This window comes from Podarcis raffonei, chromosome 9, assembly GCF_027172205.1.
Source record: "Podarcis raffonei isolate rPodRaf1 chromosome 9, rPodRaf1.pri, whole genome shotgun sequence".
In the NCBI taxonomy this organism is placed as follows: domain Eukaryota; kingdom Metazoa; phylum Chordata; class Lepidosauria; order Squamata; family Lacertidae; genus Podarcis; species Podarcis raffonei.
The window spans coordinates 66,258,046-66,277,947 of record NC_070610.1 but is presented as its reverse complement, the minus strand read 5'-3'; the positions used below and the strand labels follow the sequence as shown (position 1 = coordinate 66,277,947).

Below are 19,902 nucleotides of genomic sequence, written 5' to 3'. Positions count from 1 at the left end.
AATATAATTCCTCTTTGCAGAGAAGGGAGGGAGCAATAGAGGACAGTTACGCCCCTTCATTCCAAATTGCTGAGTGACGCCTGCAGTTTTCTTTGAGGAACCCAAGTATTGTACAAAACAAGGCTTAACAGCACAGAGAACATAGAAATGTTTCTTTTCCTCTACCCCATCCTGGACCAAATTCTTATTGAAAGTAAGGATATGCAAGCATTTGGATTCCGCAGAAGTCTTCAGCAGGAAAAAATATAGAAAGGGTTTTGATAATGCACAGCTGTCCTTCAGTGGGATGGAAATTAGCAAATAAATTGCCTCTCTTCATTTGCACTGTGCTGAAGGATCATTGTTGTAACCAAAAAAAGAGGCCGTGGATACAGTGCTGGGATTCTGGGAAGCAAATAGGTTCTGGACACATAACTGAAACTGACCTAGCAACCAGGAAAAAAATAGAGTTTCAGGGTCAATTTTGACATCATGCTGGAAGAGCCATTAGCAACTACATTGTTAATAATAGGCACAGAGAGAAGTTTTCACTGAAGCAGCAGCACACAGAGATAGGAGCTTTAACTTTGTTATTGTTTAGTTGTTTAGTCGTGTCTGACTCTCCGTGACCCCATGGACCAGAGCACGCCAGGCACTTCTGTCTTCCACTGCCTCCCACAGTTTGGTCAAACTAGTAGCTTCGAGAACACTGTCCCACCATCTCAATGTCTGTCATCCGCTTCTCCTTGTGCCCTCAATCTTTCCCAACATCAGGGTCTTTTCCAGGGAGTCTTCTCTTCTCATGAGGTGGCCAAAGTCTTGGAGCCTCAGCTTCAGGATCTGTCCTTCCAGTGAGCACTCAGGGCCAATTATGCATGGTCAAACAAAGAGGAGACACATCACCAAAAAAATGAAGACAGATGAGGTCACATATTTGTATTAAAAGTGTGTGTGCTAATTTAGAAGTATATATATGCAAACGTGGACATGATTGCTAAAATTTAAATAGACACCTGATGCATCTCACCATAAGGGGAAGACTGTAACCAGGTGACCTGTGTGCAACTGTTGATGTCCAACTTCCAGGCCCCTTCTTAGCAACTTTCCCTTTAAACTAGACTTGGACCAGACCTTCAAATAGAGGACCCCCTTCAAACAGAGGACGGTCCTCTGTCAAGTTGAACACATAGTCACCCTTCCCTATCCAGCTGCAATACTTAAAAAAAACCCACAAACCCTCCCAAGCTGCTATTAGCCATAAAACAAAAGTTAATTCATTCATTCATTCATTTTCATTTATGTACTGCCCTATACCCAGAGGTCTCAGGGCGGTTCACAAAAAAGTTCCCAATATATAAAATCAAAATCAAAACAATAACACAATAACACGCCCTCCCCCCAAAGAGCCACATTTTAAAGGGTATGGGATGTAGATCAGGTCAGGCAAAGGCCTGGTTAAAAAGGAACGTTTCTGCCTGGTGCTTAAAGGTGTATAATGAAGGCACCAGGTGAACTTCCCTGGGGAGAGCATTCCACAGACGGGGAGCCACTGCAGAGAAGGCCCCGTTCTCGTGTTGCCACGCTCCGGACCTCTCGAGGAGGAGGCACACAAAGGAGGGCCTCAGAAAATGATTTCAGGGTCCGAGTAGGCTCATATGGAAAGAGGCTGTCCTTGAGGTATTGCGGTCCTGAGCCAATGTGGGCTTTTCTCCTCAAGCATAGAAATGGGATGTGCCATCCCTGAATCAGGTGCATGGATCTGCATGCCACGTGTGGGCTCTGGGCTGCAATTTGGCGCACTAATTTGTTATGCTTTCTAGTTGTTTCACCACATTGCAGTACCATAAGGAGTACTTCCTGTATCCTGTGGTTTGAGCTACTAAACTGTGCATAACACGGCTGTCGCAGCATCAAAAGGCATGGGTGCTGTTTCTGAAATTCTGCCAGGGATGATTGCATCTCCACATGGCTGTTCTCAGGGCTCATAGCCACACATGTGCCTTTTTGTAGCTGTGTGAATACAACTGGCTTTTTGTAAGTGGAAGAAAGGGATGTACAGGGTGCCTGGTAGGGATTTGCCAGAAGCGTTGCGTTTTCTGCCCAGGTTATAAATATGAAGCGCCGATACCGTTCTGCTGCGTAGCATCCAACCAAACAGACATCAGAGGGTCGAAAAATTGGACACCACCTCCATTCGCGGAGATGAAGTGCTGAGTAAAAGGAGCCGTTTAGTGGCCAGTAGTGCTTTCCTCTTTGTCAGGAATGCATTTGAAGCAGCTATCATTTGGAGTCATTGCTGGCCGATGTTCCTGGCAGAACTGTAGGATGACAGAGCAGGATATTGCTGTAGAATCTGTAAATCACCCCTCAGGCAGGCCCCAGCCATTAATGGTTTATTCTTTTCTGGGAATGGCATTTGTTTACTCATTTCATGCAGTGCTTTTACGGTGAGTCTTAAGATGACTCTTAAACCAATTTCCTCAATACTGAGTGTGTTCCATGTATGGGACTTCAGTGAGTGCTTAGTTCCTGTTCATCGGTTGCTACCTTGTGCATGATGCTGGGACCCAGATGTTAGCTAAATCACAAATACCTTTTGCAGTTTCAGTTGTGGTGTAGTGGCAAATTCAGAAGTCACCACCATAAACTTTATTGCACTAGCCAAAGGCCATGGCTAGTGGCCAGCATCAAGTCTACTAAAATGCTTTGTTACATAGAGTAAGAGGTAATTGTCATATAAAATATACAAATTAAATCTCTGAGAACCCTTTGCAGGGGGTTTATCTAATTCTTTCGCCCTAATCTTCCAAGGCATAGAGAGCTGCTTTGTAAATTACAAAGTCCAAATTCAGAACTGCGGAGTCCCTTCGTGGTCATTACAGCCATGCCCCTTCCAAGATTATATAACTTTATAAGATTATACAATAATCCTATAATTATACAGTAATGATAGTTTGGTGTGCACTGCAATTATTAATGCAGATCTCCTTTCAAAAAGATCGGCTATTTTCTGTGCACATACTGTACATGGGCAAATGCTTGGAGTATGTCAATATCTTCCATTTAGGAGCGACCTAAATATGTGAAGTTTCATTATATGTCACTACCACAATCACCACCCTGTTTCCACCTCCGGATTCAAACACACACACACACACACCACTATTTAAGCCAAAAGGGGCTGAGAACCCCACTGATTTCATTTCCAGAGAGGGCGCTGCGATAGCTTCTTGCAGCAAAACCAAAAGAGTTTTCTTGTTTGTTTGTTTGTTACTGTTTTAAGTGTTTTTATTTTTCATATCGTGAGAAGTTTAATCTGTTCTTAATTAATTCTGCTATCTGAACCTGGGATTAGCTCAGTGGGTAGAACATGAGACTTTCAATCTCAAGGTTGTGGGTTCGAGCCCCACACTGGGCAAAAGATTTCTGCATTGTAAAGGGTTGAACTAGATTACTCTTGGGATGTCTTCCCAATTCTACAGTTCTATTATTATATCTGTACTTCCTTATCTGCGATATTCTGCTTCTGTTATTTTTGTTTTTATTTATTACATTTATTCCTGCCAACCTAGCAGTTTGAAAGCACGAAGTGCAAGTAGATAAATAGGTACCGCTCTGGCAGGAAGGTAAACGGCGTTTCTGTGTGCTGCTCTGGTTCGCCAGAAGCGACTTAGTCATGTGGGCCACATGACCCGGAAGCTGTACGCCAGCTCCCTCGGCCAAGAAAGCGAGATGAGTCGGCCACGACTGGATCTAATGGTCAGGGGTTCCTTTACCTTTACCTTATTACACTTATATCCCACACTCCTGCCAAGAAGCTCATGGTGATATAAATGACTCTCCCCCTCCTCATTGCATTTTCACAACAACCCTGTGAGGTAGGTTAGACCGGGAGTCGCTGACTGGCCCAGTGTCACCCAGTGAGAGTCATGACTGAGGACACATCTGCCCTGTAGGGAGCTACCATTCCCCCACAGAGTGCAGATGGGGCCTGAGTGGGGATTTGGACACTGGTCCCCTAGGTTCTAGTCCAACACTCTAACCACTATACCATACTGCTACCCACTTTGGATTGCATATGAGAATTTGGGTTGCAAAGTGCGAGTGTTCCTTAATGCAGGTTCCCTCTTCTCTCATAGGCGGAGACAGAGAGCGGATGACAGCAAACCATGAAACATACCTCCTTATGGCAAGCACTCAGAATGACATGGAGGACTGGGTGAAGTCTATCCGCAGGGTTATATGGGCACCTTTTGGAGGAGGTGAGTACATCCGTAACACATGCAAATTTATTTACTTGTTTTATATTACACACGTGGCTTATTCCAGTGAGCAGGGGGTTGGACTAGATGACCCTTGGGTCCCTTCTAAGATTCTATGGCTCTGTTTTGATGAGGAGCAGACAGAGTCTCGCAGCAATGAAAAGGGGAAGTGAAATGAATCAAATGGATTGCAGAACTCTGGCGTTTGGCAGAGAAAAATAGCTGCTCTCATTTGATTCCGTGTGTGCAAGAGGTTTGCAGTGCAGCAGCCAGTAAACCACTTCACTAGATATTGCATTGCTACAGCTCCCTTCTACACATACAAAACTAACTTCCAAGTATATATTCCTCTGCAATCTAGAAAATGGGCCATACTTATTTGGATGCCATGTATTTGCTTGTTCTGTATTGCTGAGAGATGCTAGTGAAGTTGTAGATGGTTGTTAATAAAGTTGTAGACAGGGTGCCGGCGTTTTGCACCTGTTTTGCCCTGGCAGTCCAAGTAAGGCCGCTGTTAACCACCGATGGGGCCCTTTACTGGGGCTTGCAGGTAACACACTACCAAGGTAGTTTTCCGGGCTTCTACAGTGGTCTGATCTCAAAGCCTTGATACGTATATTGATATTCAGTTTCATAGAGAATACTATTTCTTGGCTTAAGCTTAAGAGACTGATTTGCTTAGCTATACGTATCAAGGCTTTGAGATCAGACCACTGAAGAAGCCCGGAAAACTACCTTGGGAGTGTGCTACCTGCAAGCCCCAGTAAAAGGGCCCCATCAGGGGCAAACAGCGGCCTCTTGATTACTTGGACTGCCAGGGCGAAATAGGTGCAAAACACTGGCACCCTGCCTGTTGTTGTTGTTTGTTGTTGTTGTTTAGTCATTTAGTCTTGTCCGACTCTTCATGACCCCATGGACCAGAGCACGCCAGGCACTCCTGTCTTCCACTGCCTCCTGCAGTTTGGTCAAACTCATGCTGGTAGCTTCGAGAACACTGTCCAACCATCTCATCCTCTGTCATCCCCTTCTCCTTGTGCCCTCCATCTTTCACAACATCAGGGTCTTTTCCAGGGAGTCTTCTCTTCTCATGAGGTGGCCAAAGTCTGGGAGCCTCAGCTTCAGGATCTGTCCTTCCAGTGAGTACTCAGGGCTGATTTCCTTAAGAATGGAGAGGTTTGATCTTCTTGCAGTCCATGGGACTCTCAAGAGTCTCCTCCAGCACCATAATTCAAAAGCATCAATTCTTCGGCAATCAGCCTTCTTTATGGTCCAGCTCTCACTTCCATACATCACTACTGGGAAAACCATAACTGGTGCAAAACGCCGGCACCCTGTCTACAACTTTATTAACATCCATCTACAACTTCACTAGCATCTCTGGGTATTGTGAACAACACCGAACTTACCTTTTGTTAGTATCTTCATGAACTTACATAAAAAAATAAAGAAAACAAAAGACTGAGTTAAGCACTTGAAAAATCCATTGAAATCAGACGTTATAAGTTCATCTTAGGTTGGGTAGTTCTCAAGTCTCTGTGGCTTTGCATAAGGTTTTGTATTTTTCTCAGAAGCTTGATAAAGAATGTATAATCATTTTGATAATTATTGTGTGTATATTAGTCGCCAACGTGTTGCACAAGTCGTACTACTTCTAGCAACAGCACAGGTTTCATTTTTCTAGCATTGTTCTATATTGCCTGCACAGCACAGCATTTTCTTCCTAAAATAGCCGCAATTTCTGGACTTCAGTACAAACTACCACAGTTGTGAAATCCATTTACCACCTGTTTGGCAAAAACACTAGTCTAGAGAGAGCCTCTCCCAGATGGTGGCTTCTCCCAGATGTGGAACTGACCCTTCCCTGCTTTCCATTTGCCAGCATACAAAGCCTTTTTTTCTTGCAGTAGACCTTTGGCCGCTAACTGGCTGTTGTGGCAACATCTTCTGAAGCCGGATGTTGCACATGCATGTGCTTTTAAATGGCTTTAAGTGTTTTCGGTGCTTTTACTAGGTGCACTTATTTAATTGCTTTTTCGTGTTTAGGTTTATATTGTGTGCTTTTAATTGTATCGTCAACTAAGGTGGCGCTGTGGTCTAAACCACTGAGCCTTTTGGGCTTGCCGATCAGAAGTTCGGTGGTTCAAATCCCCACGATGGGGTGAGCTTCCGTTTCTCTGTCCCAGCTCCTGCCAACCTAGCAGTTTGAAAGCATGCCAAAAAAGTGCAAATAGATAAATAGGTACCACTCCGGCAGGAAGGTAAACGGCATTTCCGTGGGCTGCTCTGGTTTCGGTGTTGCGTTGCACCAGAAGCGGCTTAGTCATGCTGGCCACATGACTCAGAAAAACTGTCTGTGGACAAACGCCGGCTCCCTTGGCCTGTAAAGCGAGATGAGCGCTGCAACCCCAGAGTTGTCTGTGACTGGACTTAACTGTCAGGGGTCCTTTAGCTTTTACTTTTAATTGTATCTGTTTTAATTTCTGCGGTGAGCCTCCTTGGTCCTTCACTGGGAGGCAGGCGGGATACAAATAAAACACGTCCGTTTCCAGGGTTGTATGAGTATCATTTGGAAGAAGAAGTCTGCATCCGGCCATGTGGTTCTGCATTTTGCGACCTGACCTCCCAGTAGCAGCCAACTGGTTTCAAGAAGGAATAGCATGCTGGCTATTCCACAAGGCTAGATAGAGCATCCGAGTCAAAGTAAATAAAACAGAGATTTCTGGCTTGCTCCCAGTGATGTTTAGCTGTGAAAATAAATGTCTGGCAGTTCAGCGGCTTTGCTTTGTATTGTTTTTGGAGCAGAGGAGGAGAGCAGAGTTGCAGCTGAAAAACTATGTTTACTGTTGGGAAATCGCCCTCTCCACTTATCAATTAGACCCTAGGGGGGCTGTAGGAAATTATCATTGTTAACAGAGCCTCCATGGGGATCAGCACAACATGCACACTCCCTACCCGGCGTTTAAAGGCTATGAAGTTTTGCTTAGGAAGGGGATTTCAGCCCTTGGCTGGTGGTCCTTTCCTATGGCACAGTTTCAACTGGAGCCCTGCCCACTACTACCTTTCGATGTGTCTGCAGCTGTGTCTTGGATGCTCTCGGGGGGGCGGAGGCGGGAAGACACCAGCTGAAGGAGGTCCGAAACACATTCAAAATACATTCCACTCTTCTGCTAGGAATCTGATGTCTGCACAGAAAAAGCCCCCACACCCCAAAGAATGTTACACTCCAGCAGCAATGACCTACAACTGAGACCTTAATAACTTAAATTCTCTCCAGAAGGTCAGATTCTTGCTGTAGTTCTCAGGCTCGGTGGAAGCGATTCCTTTCTGGTTCGGTATGCAGTACGACTCGTTTCTTAGGGGGTATGTTGCTAGCAGCCCATTCTGTGCGTTTGGGGGGGTCTCCAGACGGGCAGGATTTTGCAGGAGGGATTCTACGGCATTGAAATATGCTCGGAGTCCTGTAGTGATTTCATGCTCTTTATTGCAGCTTGTAAAACAGTGATTGAATTGCCCCCCAAATCTCAGGCTTTTATATACATTATTTACACGAGTCCCGTCTGATTGGCTGATTCTGCTTCCCTCCTGGAGCCTGATTGGCCTTTTCCTGCAGGCCAACCGGTTGTTGCGTTCTACGATCCTACCAGCCTAATAGGCTGATTAACTTCCTCCTGGAACCTGATTGGTCTTTTCCTGCAAGCCAATCAGTTGTTGCATTCTAGGATCCTACTTGCCTATTGCTCTAGGATCCAAGCTTAGGACATAACAGGCATACTGGGAAATTTAGGCTTGTGCAATTAAAGTGAAGAGAAGAGAAGAAGAGTTTGGATTTGATATCCCGCTTCATCACTACCTGAAGAAGTCTCAAAGCGGCTAACATTCTCCTTTCCCTTCCTCCCCCACAACAAACACTCCGTGAGGTGAGTGGAGCTGAGAGACTTCAGAGAAGTGTGACTAGCCCAAGGTCACCCAGCAGCTGCATGTGGAGGACACGAACCCGGTTCACCAGATTACGAGACTACCGCTCTTAACCACTACACCACACTGGCTCTTTAAGTGGATTAAAGCAGAGTTTCCCTAGAGCAACGCATCCACGTTTAAGAAGAAATATACATTTTGGAGTTAGGAAAGTGACAGGGAAATGCATTGAAAAGTGTGGAATGAGCACATGATTTGCAGGATAGATAAACCAGAAGGAGTGCTCAGTGTTGGATAAGCTCCAGCGCCAAGGGCCTTCTAGCGGTTCTCTCCCTGCGAGAAGTGATGTTGCAGGGAACCAGGCAGAGGGCCTTCTTGGTAGTGGCACCTGCCCTGTGGAACGCCCTCCCATCAGCTGTCAAGGAAATAAACAACTATCTGACTTTTGGATGACATCTGAAGGCAACCCTGTTTAGGGAAGTTGTTAATGTTTGATGTTTTATCGTGTTTTTAATATTCCGTTGGGAGCCGCCCAGAGTGCCTGGGGAAACCCAGCCAGATGGATGGGGCATAAATATTGAAATAATAATAATAATAATAATAATAATAATAATAATAATAATATCTCCTGCAAACACATCCGAGGGAATGCTCAGGAAGGAGTAGATATAATCTAACCTCCATGTAAGCTTTGTGCAAGCAAATCAGGATTAATGTTTGATAAATAGGTTGTTTGGAAGAGCCCTTTGTTGACTTGGGTAGGTGTTTCATTGAGTTTTCTGTCCCTGGGAAATGAAGTTGCCAAGTCTCAAAGCAGTTTGAGGCATTTTTGCTGCCAGCAGCAAAGTACAAGATGGCATCCCCTTCGTTTCACACACGTAAGCCAACTGGATTAGCAGTTGAGTCTTAACACTATCAGTGCAGGGTAGTACCTTCCTCCACCACATCTGAAGGCATCGGGCTTGTTTTGCAAATGAAGCCTGGTGCACTGTCCTCCAGCAACTTGCTCCCCCTCCCTGACCCCTTCCAGCATTTGGTGCCTTGCTCTGCCAGAAGGTACAGTAGATGCAGCGCTTCTGGCAGTCATTAAAACCAGGACTTCTTTGTTATATTTTTATCCCATTCTTCCACGAAGTAGTTCAGGGCAGCAGCATATGAAATCCTTTATGTATTTTTAAATATACTGCTTGCACGCCAAAATGCCTTCTAAGTGGTTTACAACTATATAAAATCGATTATAAAAACATGCATAATTGAAATGCGCAGTAATAAGTCCACCAGAGCACTAAAACATCCTCAATTAAAATATACAGTAAAACAAGCTGGTTGAAACGCATGACAGTTAATACAGTGGTTTTTTTGTTTTTGTTTTTTAACGCAGTTAAAGCACTAAGACCAGAAGTTCACATTCCTTTGGGCCAGTCGGTCTCAGGCTGACCTACCTTACAGGGTTGCTGTGAGGCTAATAATAATAATAATAATAATAATAATAATAATAATATATTATTTATACCCCACCCATCTGGCTGGGCTTCCCCAGCCACTCTGAGCAGCTTCCAACAAAATATTAAAATAGTGCAATACATCAAATATTAAAAATATTTGTTTTTGTTAGTAGTATTGAATTTTGTCATGGGCAAAATGAACTTGCTGAGAGAAGCATCACAGAAGCAGGTTTCCCCACACCCATACATGTTCGTTTGGCTCTAGAATAATGTCTGAAAAGTCCAGGCTTATACGTTGCTTAGAATTATGCCGACTCAATGTCCTTTTAGCCCTTTTAGCAACTCACTGTGAGTCACCATCTTGGAGAAGTGTAGAGAGAAGCCATTGGTTGAACACAATACAAATAGAGGTATTGAATCAAAAAGCTTTTAGTGGTTTTAGAATTCTGTTATAATGGGTAACTGTTGGCAGAAGGCCTGCCTTTCATTAGGCACATTAAAAAGTATCCTAGTGCACAAGGAAAGTCTGCTTTGAAGTATTTGCTTATCTGTTCTTTGTGCTGTCCACTCCTTTTGAATTTGTGAGCATTGTTTGGGGCCGAGCTTGCTAACCTTGCTTACAGGTTTTGTGTCTTGCCAAAAGCATTTTCCAATTCAGTTATCCTCAGCGCTTGTTGCAAACAGGTTCCAAGGCCACCTGCCTGCATCCCCTGTCCCAGGTCTGGTGGCAGTGGAGACAGAGAGAGCCCAAAAAGGCCTGCTTGGGTCACAAGCTCACTTGTTCTGCGGGTCTGCCTGCACACGCCACCTGCCTGGGCCATCATCCTGTCGCCTAATAATAATAATAATAATAATAATAATAATTTTATTTATACCCCACCCTCCCCAGCCAAGACTGGGCTCAGGGCGGCCAACACCAAGTATAAAAACAATTGATTAAAATACAACTTAAAAACAAGATTAAAGTACAACATTAAAATGCAGCCTCATTTCAGTGGAAACTCAAATCAAAAGCTTTTTGGGGATGAAAATGTCAAATCTTCACCAAGGCCAACTATCCAAACTGGTCCTACGTGGTCCAGAAAAAAGCCAGGGAAGTCCCCAAATAGGAGTTCCATCACAGAAGGGAAAAAGGAAAGAGGGGGAGGGGACCAAGTTGATTCCAAGCCAAAGGCCAGGAGGAACAACTCTGTCTTACAGGCCCTGCAGAAAGAAATCAGATCCTGCAGGGCCCTGGTCTCATGAGACAGAGCATTCCACCAGGCTGGAGCCAGTGTTGAAAAGGCCCTGGCTCTGGTTGAGGCTAATCTGACTTCTTTAGGGCCCGGGACCTCTAGGGTGTTGCTATTTATGGACCTTAAGGTCCTCCGTGGGGCATACCAGGGCATCACTGTGGTCTGCTTGTGGCAATAACAGAGAAAGTGCAGGAAGGCCTGTGTGGACTTCCCACTTGTCTGCTTGATACCTCTACTGCGCATGTGCATTTGTTTGACAGCATGATTACGGCTGAAGGCAAATCTGGTATGGAGACCTTTTAACCCCAGCCTGACTTCATCGTTTTCAGCACTCTTTCTGCTGCGGTTCAGCTTCTGCTAAAACTTACATTGTTCATCTCACTGCCTGCAATAGCCAAGACTAACACAATTAACCGTGCAATTAATTTTAATGGAGGGGAAGCATCAAAAACAATGCAGAAAACCATGCCATTCATGTGTGCCAAATACATGTGAGAGTGCAAAGAGACATTTTATTCCCACTCTTGTGATCAAATGCATCCTCCCTTAATTAAGATGGTTGACAGTAGCATGAAGACAAAGAAAAGGAAGTTGTTCTTCCACACAACACATATTAAACATGCAAAATTCTCTACTATAGGATGCGGTGATGATCTTGATGGCTTTTTAAAACAACTGGGAAAATTCATGGAAGATAGATCAATTCATGGCGATTACCCTTGAGTGTTATATGCAACTTTTGCATACAGAGGCAGTAAGATCATTGCAGAGGCATTGTTGGCATCTGTAGGGCTTTGGGTCTCGATGTCAAGGACCCTCCTTTCCTTCTGCTAGTCTCCCTCTTCTCCAGTTGTTTGCTTCCAAATAATAGATACTGAGAACAAACAACAGAGAAGGTCGTCTGTCTGTATGAGTGTCCAGAGGCTAATCACCTTTAGACTGCTGTCCTAGATGGACTTTGAGCTGATTCAGCATGAAAATTCTTATTTTCTGTGTGTGCATGCATCAGAGTTTTTTAAGATGCTACTTTATCCTCTACAGGTTCTGCCTTTTGACCTTTTATTCATGTCTACAATTAAGCTGGAACTGTATGACTTGATCTGTTATGCTGGGGTGGAGAATCAGTGGCCTTCTAGATGTTGTGAGACTGCAACTCCCATCATCCCTGACTTATTGTCCTTGCTGGTTGGGGCTTCTGGGAGTTGGGATCCAGCAAGACCTGGGGGAAGCACATCCTTGCATTAAGGTGAACCGCCGATGTATTATTGGTTGCCTGACAGGAGCTAGCCAGTCTCTTCCTTCCCCCATTTTTACATAGCAAGCTTTCTGCTGTTGGTTGCCCTCCGTGGCTGTTTGGTGGATGGCACTTGACCTTGATGGGTCACATGTTGTGCAGGTCACTTGTGAAATTGGGCTTGCAGCGGAAGGCTGAGGGAAGTGCAAGAAGAAATAATAAACTCAATGCATACATGCACCATTGTTTGGTATTCAAAACACTACACACAAGATCTGTGTGTGCGTGTTCTTTGGGCAATGTGATACTCTCTTGACATTTGTCAGACTACAGTTCCCATCAACTTCATGGCCTGTGATCCTCAAAGTGGTAGTCCAACAGCATCTGAAGGGCACCGTGTTGGCTACTCCTGCTCTAATATTTGGAGTCAGCCTTCTGGGAGGCCTCGTGCAGCGGCAGAGCTTACTGAACAGGCAGCTCTGCAAATTATTAACTGGTTTAATAAACTTGCAGTAGCACGGTGGGGGCAGGGGGTTGAGAGCAAAAGACTCTCCTGGGCTCACATTGCTTATGAAAAAAATTAAATAGAAAATGTACAGAGAAGTAAGCACAACCTTTTTTATTTTTAGTAAAACAAACCCCACAGAAACAAAATCCAATTCCCCAGATGTTTGTCGGTCAGTTAAACTCCTTTCCCGGTTGGATTTGAAAGGTGACTTTTTCTTCTTCTTTGCCATGGCTGTTGAAATAGGAGAGAAACGGGCTTTGATTACTCAGCATGAAAGTAGAAATAACATGGAACTGGAAGGGGCGAAGGAAAAGATTAATGGGGCTGGAGCGGGAGGGAAGAAAGACGCTCATGTGAGAGGCAGAAGGGCTCTTAAGCTGCCACACGTGACTGTTGTTTGAAGTCAACTCAAAGTCAACATTAAAAAAAGGAAAAAAGAGAGAGAGAAAGAAATCAACCTTGTAGAAACCGTACAAGCTCCCTTTGCCTCCCTCACATTGTTTTGCTTGCACCTGCTGCATTCGTGCAAAGGGCTTGAGCAGAAGGCACTACGGCAGTAGTAAGAGAAGCAACAGCAGCAGCAGCAGCCTTTGAAACACTTGCACTGAGAACAGTTGGCACGGGCATATCTTGCGGGAGGCGTGTATTCCTCAGCAGATTCCCAGGAACTTGGTGGCTGTGCTGCTCGGCTGCTGAGCTGCTCAGCTGCTGATGCCGCCGGGGCTCATGCGTTTGCCGCGGGGAGTCGAGGGAGCAGGAGGAAGGCAACAAATCATCCAGACTATCAGAAGGGGAGGCGTTTCCGTGCATAGTAATTGGGGAAAGAAGAAGCCCTTTGAAGAGCGTCCGTAATGGACAAATGTAGCCTTTTGGGAGATGCTGTCATTATTTTTGTCCCCCCGCCACATTTGCAGAGATAAAAAGGAGTCGGCGAAGAACATCCAAGGCAATTCTTTGAAGCCCCTGTTTTTGGTCATTGTTCTCATCCTCTGCTCCCGCATTGCTATTTGCTGACCTATCCCAGTGGAATCTATGCCCTGCCTTCCGCATTTGCTCCACCCTATACGGTTCCAGCTGAGAAGAAGCACCAATTCCCCACACCAAACCCAGCCACGAGACCCCCCACGAGGCACCTTTTGTGGACGATACACCTTTACATTGAAAGTCTTTTGTCGGGACGTGGCATTGCTGCCATTCAACGGGAAATGACATTTTTTGCAAGCTCGAGGAGCAGGGAAGAAGGAAAGGAAACTACCTGAAATCACTAGCAAAGAAGGGGTGATCCCATATCTCCTTTAAAGAGCTCACTGGCCACATTCCACCAAGACCGGGAAGATCAGAATTTAGGAAGCTCGGGGAGGAGATGCCACTCAAAATAGTGATAACTGTAAATGATGGATTGCAGTGTGCCATCTAGAAGTGGGTTTTAGCACTTGCTTTTGGCTTGCGACTATTCCTCTGGCCTGCATGATGCCCGAAGACAGGAATACGGGGGTCCGTGCCTCAGGTGCCTTAGCATCATCCCCCTTTGTTCCCAAAACTACCTACAGGAGAATCAAGCGGTGTTTTAGTTTCCGCAAAGGTAGGTGCAGTTTGTCATTGTCATTGCCTTTTCTCTCCCCCCGCTCCCCGCTTCCAGAGCCTTTTCTGAAAGGTTTGGGGTTGCGAGGAAGAAGAGCTGTTGTGTTTTGAATAGAAATTTGGAAACAAAGGGCAAGCAACAATAAAAGACGCCAACGCTTGCTAGGCTGGTTTTATTTATCCTTGATTTGTTGTTGCACGGTTACTGAGTTTTTCTTCTCCGGTCTGCAACCCGCAACTAGACATTTTTTTAACGGCTCCTATAGGGTTAATTATTTTATAATTGCTGTGCACCAGTGCTAGCAAAATCCGTCAAGCACCAGGGATGCTGGCAAACCAAGAACACTTGGTTCCGCTTTAGCGTGGAAGAGGGCTAGAGGTCCAGCTGTTAGAACTGAAAGATGTCTGATGAGCTAAATAGGGCTTGCAGTACACACACCTGATTCTTTCCCTGTTAACATTTTGTTTTTTTTGCAGTGTGGCTTCTGCTTGCTTGCTTGCTCTTCTTCTGCGGCTCCATTTCACCTGCCGCAGAAAATGTCTTCAAACTTGTTCCCCCACCCCTTTCCTGGAATGTAGTGCTTCTAATCAATGTGTAGGATTTTCACTGGGCGTGTGTGTGCATGCATGTGTGTCTCAGCTCAGCTGGTGGTCATGGAGGAGGGAAATTGGTGATACCAAAGAGAAGAAATGACAAGATTGCAGGGTATAAGAACATTAGCAGAGCCCTGCTGGACCAGACCAAGGTTCTCTCTGCTCTATAGTATCCCGTTTCCTGTAACAGCCAGACAGATGTTTCCTGGAAACCCACAAGTGAGGTGTAAGGGCAAAAACCTTCCCACATTGATTGCCTCCAGCACCTGATATTCCGAGACACCATGCTTTTGCATTCAGAGGTTCCACTTAGCTATGTTGGCTAATGAACCTTCGAGATCAGAGGCAGTTCATCCTTGAGTGCGCAGTATTGTAAAATATTTATACGCATCAATTCTGAGAACCACAGGACGTCTTTTCACAAGGATCCGGGAAATACTCGGTCATCAATATATGGAGTTGTGGGAAGTAGGGGGGAGATGTACATAGGAACCTGCCTCGGGTCAAGGGTGGCTTTGATGAATGCTTTACTGCTAACCTTATACTTCTCTCATTCAGTTTCTTGCCTTTGGGAACCTTTGAAGAGGTGAAGATAAATCAATGGCTGTGAGCCAGTTTCCTATGGCCGCTCGGCATGTGGCGAGGCATTTGGGAGGGGGTTGGGCAGATTGCATCACGCATGTCAATCATTCGTCAAAAGGACAAATTGTGCTTTTACATGCCACGGCAAACTGGCCTTCTGGGGCATGGGCACATTGTGCAGGGTTGCGGTTGTGGGCTTGTGACGAACTATTCAGACAGGCCTCTTTGTCACAAGTGTGGGAGAAACTAGAGATAAGCGAAACTCTCCCTCTCTGCCAAGAAATGTCGGGCATCTTCACAGCATTCCTTGACTGCCTTTGAAAAACCTGCAGGTATCTTCTGTCTTCCAAGGTTGCTTCCATTTTTGCTTCTCGGAAAATTCAGTGGCTACCTCTAAGGGTATGTGAGATCGCCATCAGAAATTTTCGCCTCATCAAGAGTTATTTTCGTTTCCTGTAGTTCGTGTCCAACGTCATCTTCAATGAAATTTGTTTGTGGAATTGAAGTAAAAAGGTTCAGAGCACCTGCTTATCAGATTTCTAAGGATAGTTTTTGGTTGATGTTGCATGAGTGCATGGACCATATTCTTGGGAGATTTGCAGTCTACTGCATGGCACCTTGGACACTGTCCATTGAGAACACTGGAGAACAACCAGTCAGCCTTAGGTTTGCTGGGCACAGTTGTAATAAATGACTCCTTGAAGTAGGGTATAATGCCAAGGTGACTTTACAACCTCTCCTATGAAAAATGGCTTTTGATCTGCCATATCTGAACAATTATGGGTCAGTACTTAACCTGCCATCTCTCAGCAAGGTAGTATATGGCAACCCAACTTCTGAATTCTTTTGTGAAAACTGTTTATCTAGATCTACTGTTTATCTAGATCAATCAAGATTCAGAACAGAAAATTGAAGAAAGCAGAGAATAGGAATAAATGGACTGTTCTCTGAACGGAGAGCTGTAGAAATTGGAGAACCCCCAAGAATCAGTATTCGGACCTGTGCTTTTAAACTTGTTCATAAACAATCTAGAATTGGGGTGAGCAATGAGGCAGCCATGTTTGCTGTTGATACGAAATTGTTCAAGGCCACTAAAACCAAAAGAGATTACAAAAGGGTCCAAAAGGACCTTTCTAAACTGAGTGAATGGATGGGGAAATGGCAAATGAAATTTAGTGTAAGCAAGTGTAAAGTGATGCATGCCGGGGCAAAAAAATAATAATCTTAATTTCACATATACACTCATGGGGTCTGTACTGGCAGTGACTGACTATGAAGGAGGCCTTGGGGTCATAGTGGACAGCCTGATGAAGATGTCGACCAGGTGTGAAGCAGCTGTGGAAAGGGCAAATTGCATGTTAGGGATCATTAGGAAAGGAACTTGATTGTAAAGCAGTCAACCTCATAACACTAGAATACAAATCTATGGTGTGACCACATTTAGAATACTATGTACAGTTCTGATTGCCTTGCCTCGAAAAAGTTTATTGTAGAGTTGGAAAAGGTTCAGAAAAGGGGGGCCAAAATGACCAAGGGGGTGGAGCCAACTCTCCCATGAAGAAAGGTTGCAGCGTTCGGAGGTTGGTTTAGAAGAAAGATAGAAGCTTTACCATTGTGCATGGCACAGAGAAAGTGGAAGCTAGAGAAAAGTTGTTCTCTCTTTCTCATAAAACTAGAACATACAAAGAAGTTGAGTGTTGGAATCTTTGGGGCAGATAAAATAAAGTACTTCTGCAAGCAGCCCATAGTTAAACTATGGAACTCTTTTCCACAGGAGGCAATGACGGCCACCAACCTGGATGGCTCTGAAAGAGGATGAGACAAATTCATGAAGGACAAGGCTATCAATGGCTCCTAGCCATGATGGCTATAGTCTACATCCACTATCGGAGGCAGTAGGCCTCTGAATACCATTTGCTACGAATCATAGGTGGGGAGAAGGGACGCGGGTGGCGCTGTGGGTTAAATCACAGAGCCTTGGACTTGCCAATCAGAAGGTCAGCAGTTTGAATCCCTGTGACGGGGTGAGCTTCTGTTGCTCGGTCCCTGCTCCTGCCAACCTAGCAGTTCAAAAGCACGACAAAGTGCAAGTAGATAAATAGGTACCGCTCCAGCGGGAAGGTAAACGGCGTTTCCGTGTGCTGCTCTGGTTCGCCAGAAGCGGCTTAGTCATGCTGGCCACATGACCCGGAAGCTGTACGCCGGCTCCCTCGGCCAACAAAGTGAGTTGAGAGCCACAACCCCAGAGTCGGCCACGACTGGACCTAATGGTCGGGGTCCCTTTACCTTTACCTATAGGTGGGGAGAGTGTTGTTGTGCTGACATCCTGCTTGCAAACATTCCACAGGCATCTGGTTGGCCACTGTAAGAACAAGATGCTGGAACAGCTGGATCACTGGCCTGATTCACCAGACTCTTCTTAGGTTCTTATGTTAAGTGATCATGGCTGACATATAATTGTATCTTGCTTTTCCACCCAGGAGCTCAAGGATGTGTGTATTTTCCCCACCTTCCCTTTTTAACAGCCCTGCAAGGTAGGCTAGGTTATGTTAATATATGTACATAAGCAGCAGTTCTTGTCAATAGGTGCAGCGGACCCAATCCGTATACCATGCACCAGGCCCAAGAAATCCTGTTAGCATCCCTTGGTATCCCTATGGGGTGGAGAAGGGCAATTCTGACAGTTTCCATTTCTCTCCATTTCTCCTTTTCCCAGGCCTCATTGCAATTCTGTTCTCCACATTTCCATATCACTTTGTGATTTATTTATTTTTTTAAAAATAAAGTCCTCATGAAAATTCAGTGGCGATTAATGTGATTTTCTCCTCCTAATATACACATGTTGCGATGCAATTTTGCCTGATGTACACATTTTTGTTGTGCAGCTCCCCTGAAAGTACTGCACTTTTTGTATTTTGTTCTCACTAAAATCTTTTTATTGACGCTATACCCCAGTATTTGCACTTCTTCGCTGGAGAACAGCTTTACAAAATTCAGAGAACTGCAAACTTCGAAGGGTGACTGTCTTTTGGTTCTTGTGCTGTTTGGGGATGTGCAGATTGGCTGAGTTTGACCTTAAATGCAAGCCAAATCCAAATTCTTCCCCATCCCAAGTATGAAATCCCCAAAGGGGAGCCTGCATGTTCCAACTTGTAGGGAGATATGAAAGGAATAAGATGGAAATCTTCTCCGTATGAAAGCGTTTCAAGTAGCATTCTAGAAGTTTGGTAGACAGGTGAAATCTTAAAACCACAGCTGAACAAGAAGTGGTATTTACTTGTACCCGGGTTTGAGAGCTTTTCACTTATTGCTGTCCATCCTCACGCCTTCTATTCAAACCCACCTCCCATTTCTGCTGCCTGAACTTCCCACACCCTCCTTTGTACTGTGCTAGTCCCGGGAGAGGTGAAAGCGGTTCTTAGGCAAGCACTACCTCTTCACTAGAAGTACACAGCAGAGATGTGGAGTGGTTGCTAGGCACCCACAGCGCCACGCAGTTTTTAATTCTTTCACCACATGTGCCAGAGGTGCCACTAGCTCCAGCCAGCTGAGCGGAAATGATGGTAATGCCAGTGGACTCTCTTGCCAGCAGTAGGACAGAGTTACCTGGCCAGGGCACCAGGCCCATTCATAATATATCTATTGGAGGAACAGTATGTGCTCTTGCCTTGCATCTGACGTGTTCTTGGCTTCTGTTATGCTCCAGCCATAACTATTCATGGAATGTTCAGAACTTGGTGAGAATATTAACTGTTTCATCTGCAGACAGTCAGTTCTGCGCTCACCCCCGCTTTTTAATTTAGCCATCCCAGGCGTCTCAGGGAGGAAAAAATATGAGACTGTCAGCTGTTTTCACCCCTACATAGTTCAACACTGTGACCTTCTGTTCTGAAAGCAATAGGAGCGAATGCGGGCATCTTCCCTTGGGGCTCTCTCCTCTGTGGCTGTATAAGAGGAAGGTCAGGAGAGTGCAACCAATACACCTTCAGACCCCTTCAAGCCACAGTTGCCGGTGAGATTGCCTGCACTGGCCAATCACTCACCCATTACCCGGCCTGGAGTGATGGCAGGTTATGCAAGAAGGAAAAAATATCCCTCTTTTTTCAGATGTCCACTTCCCCTTTTTTGGAAGGAATGTGCTGAAATGACCCATTTTCAAGTGTTCCATGAGCTCCAAGGAGGCTGTGTTTCTTTCATCAGCAAAGAAATGTCAAACAGCATGGACTAAAACAACAGGGCTGCATTGGAGCATTGGGCAGAGATGATAGCACAGGATGATGAAAAGCAAAGCAAACACTCCATTCTAGTCTCACCTTTCCTGGGATTAGGAACTGATAAGCAAGGAACTTTAAGAAATGGAATTGGTAATTTGTTTTTTTGTCTCTGGTAGGATTGCCATAAAATAGTATTTAAAGTATAGTTGAGCCAAAGATTCTTGGAAGAGCTTCTTTGGAGAAAAATTCTGAGAATTTTCTCTGCTCTCAAAATGATGCTAATAATGATTGGTGGGGTGTTGATTCCCATTTTCCTCCACAATCCCCAGAATAACACTGTGCTCGGGGCATTG

General features: G+C 45.0%; 1 protein-coding gene and 1 non-coding gene across 9 annotated transcripts in view; both read left to right on the top strand.

Moving 5' to 3' along the window:
• ARHGAP24 (Rho GTPase activating protein 24) overlaps positions 1–19,902 on the top strand; it is a 353,954-nt gene that overhangs the window by 290,256 nt on the left and 43,796 nt on the right. For 5 of the 8 annotated variants that reach the window (XM_053404168.1, XM_053404169.1, XM_053404170.1 and 2 more), the window contains one exon: positions 4,119–4,241. In XM_053404168.1, the coding sequence (XP_053260143.1) occupies positions 4,119–4,241 (123 nt within the window). Of the gene's footprint in view, positions 1–4,118; positions 4,242–12,942; positions 14,161–15,512; positions 15,735–19,902 lie in introns of those variants that run through there. The other 3 variants (XM_053404171.1, XM_053404174.1, XM_053404175.1) reach the window with 3 other exon arrangements.
• TRNAE-UUC (transfer RNA glutamic acid (anticodon UUC)) lies at positions 3,323–3,397 on the top strand. The gene has a single exon. It is a non-coding gene; the product is annotated as a tRNA-Glu (tRNA).